The sequence below is a fragment of the Amphimedon queenslandica genome, unplaced genomic scaffold (genome assembly GCF_000090795.2).
Source record: "Amphimedon queenslandica unplaced genomic scaffold, v1.1 AMPQUscaffold_8706_Cont19353, whole genome shotgun sequence".
Classification (NCBI taxonomy): Eukaryota; Metazoa; Porifera; class Demospongiae; order Haplosclerida; family Niphatidae; genus Amphimedon; species Amphimedon queenslandica.
Window position 1 is genome coordinate 1,035 of NW_003551020.1, and position 1,700 is coordinate 2,734.

Sequence of the window (1,700 nt, forward strand, 5' to 3'; positions counted from 1 at the left end):
CCCTTTGCTGAGAAATATAAGAAAAAACATCGAAAGCTGAGAATGATCAACATCATTTGTAAATGTATGAAGAAAATTATCTATTGCAGCAGAGCTGAGGTTGTTTAAATAAAGAACACAAAAGCCAGATTCTTCTAACACTTCATAGAGACATTTTGCTTGCTCATTTAAAATTCTAGTACCATCCTCTTCTACCTTTGCCTCTCCACAATTATCAATAATTATAGCAAAGCGAATACCTACAAATAAAATACAGTAAAAATATTACTGCTTATATTGATTCATTTACTATCACTATTTCTTCTATCAGAACTAGTTTCTTCCTGATATCCCCTAGTTGCCATTCTGAACTGGATATGAACACTAAAAATAAAGCTCAAACAACTAGCTGAAACTAATGTATTACACTGCTTTTATAAGATATGGTTGACGGAAGAATTGGTGTCAACCTTAGCTGGAACAGATGCCACTATTCTAACCACAGTTTTTATAGTACCACAGAAATAAAATAATATTATGCTTATAAGCTTATAGCAATTATCCCCACGCAGCAAAATTAACGATCTGATCCTTCCTTTAGTGGTAAACACATTCCTCCATACATTTTAGGTAATGTAACATTTAACTTAAGTCCTTAATAAAAAGGGGTTCATTTACAAATGTAGTTAGAATTCTTATGGATTCTTTAATTTTTCATTTATTTTCCTCAAAAAACTGCAGTATATTGTCAATATTACATTCATCCAATAGTGATAACAACTGTGGAACTTTCTGCTGAACATTAACACCCTAACAGAGAGAGATGAGGGAAAGTTATGTATACTCATTTACTTTAAAAGCAGCTCTATCCATAAATAGATCAGTAATAAGTGCTAGGAATAAAAAATTCACATCACTATGAACATAATGTGAACGTACATGTACATGTGCATGTACACAATGTATCCCTCCTTCCATTTCTCTCTCCTTACCATAATATCTATCAATCATTGCTGGTTGTCTCTTTATTTCTTCCTGCATTAATGAAGCATTCTCTAAATATAAAAAAAGAACATAGCATAACTAAAAATAATTACAGGGTCTTACCTAGTATGTACTGGCACTGTGGTGAGAGAAAGCTTACATCTTTCTCATGGATCTTAAGCTCTTGAAGTGCCTCAATTAGTTGAACGTTTTTAGCTAACATGAGCTGTTCCTCTAGCCTCGGATGAATGAGCTTTATCATGTGAGCAGCACTGTCATCAGTTATACCTGTAGGAAAGAAAAAAAGAAAAAGAGAGAGAGAGGGGGGGGGAGAGAAAAAGTACATGTAGGAGAGGATTAAAGGATCTCTTACTGTGTGTTATTTTAATTGTTATATTCTTCTTAGTTGCTTCTTTGGAAAGGACTTCTTTCAATACTGATATAGTCGAGATATTGTCAGACTTGAAAACAGCTTCTTTCTGCCTATTGATGCAATAATATAAAAACTAATGATAATTTCCTTCACTGCATGTGCATTAAAAAAGTAATACAAAATTTAGAGGTCACTCAGAAAATTTTTGCTCAAGTATGGATTGACAGAAGCATACATGTAGGTTTTATAGCACAGGGAATTTTTGGGCAATTTTTTCAAACGGCCATAACTCAAAAATTTGAAGTCGGAATTGGCTCAAACTTTCTATATAGCATAAGGGTGTCAATATGTATCAGAAAATCTA

The 1,700-nt window shown here is 33.1% G+C and overlaps 1 protein-coding gene across 1 annotated transcript; it reads right to left on the bottom strand.

The window, feature by feature from the left end:
* Positions 1 to 571: 571 nt before the first annotated feature.
* Positions 572 to 1,469, bottom strand: LOC105315699 (Bardet-Biedl syndrome 7 protein homolog; the record flags this gene model as incomplete). The annotated part of the gene is made up of 5 exons (XM_011410430.2): positions 572 to 789; positions 832 to 872; positions 972 to 1,034; positions 1,087 to 1,251; positions 1,337 to 1,469. Coding segments are annotated over 5 exons (498 nt in total), but the record flags the coding sequence as incomplete, so codon positions are not given.
* Positions 1,470 to 1,700: the final 231 nt, after the last annotated feature.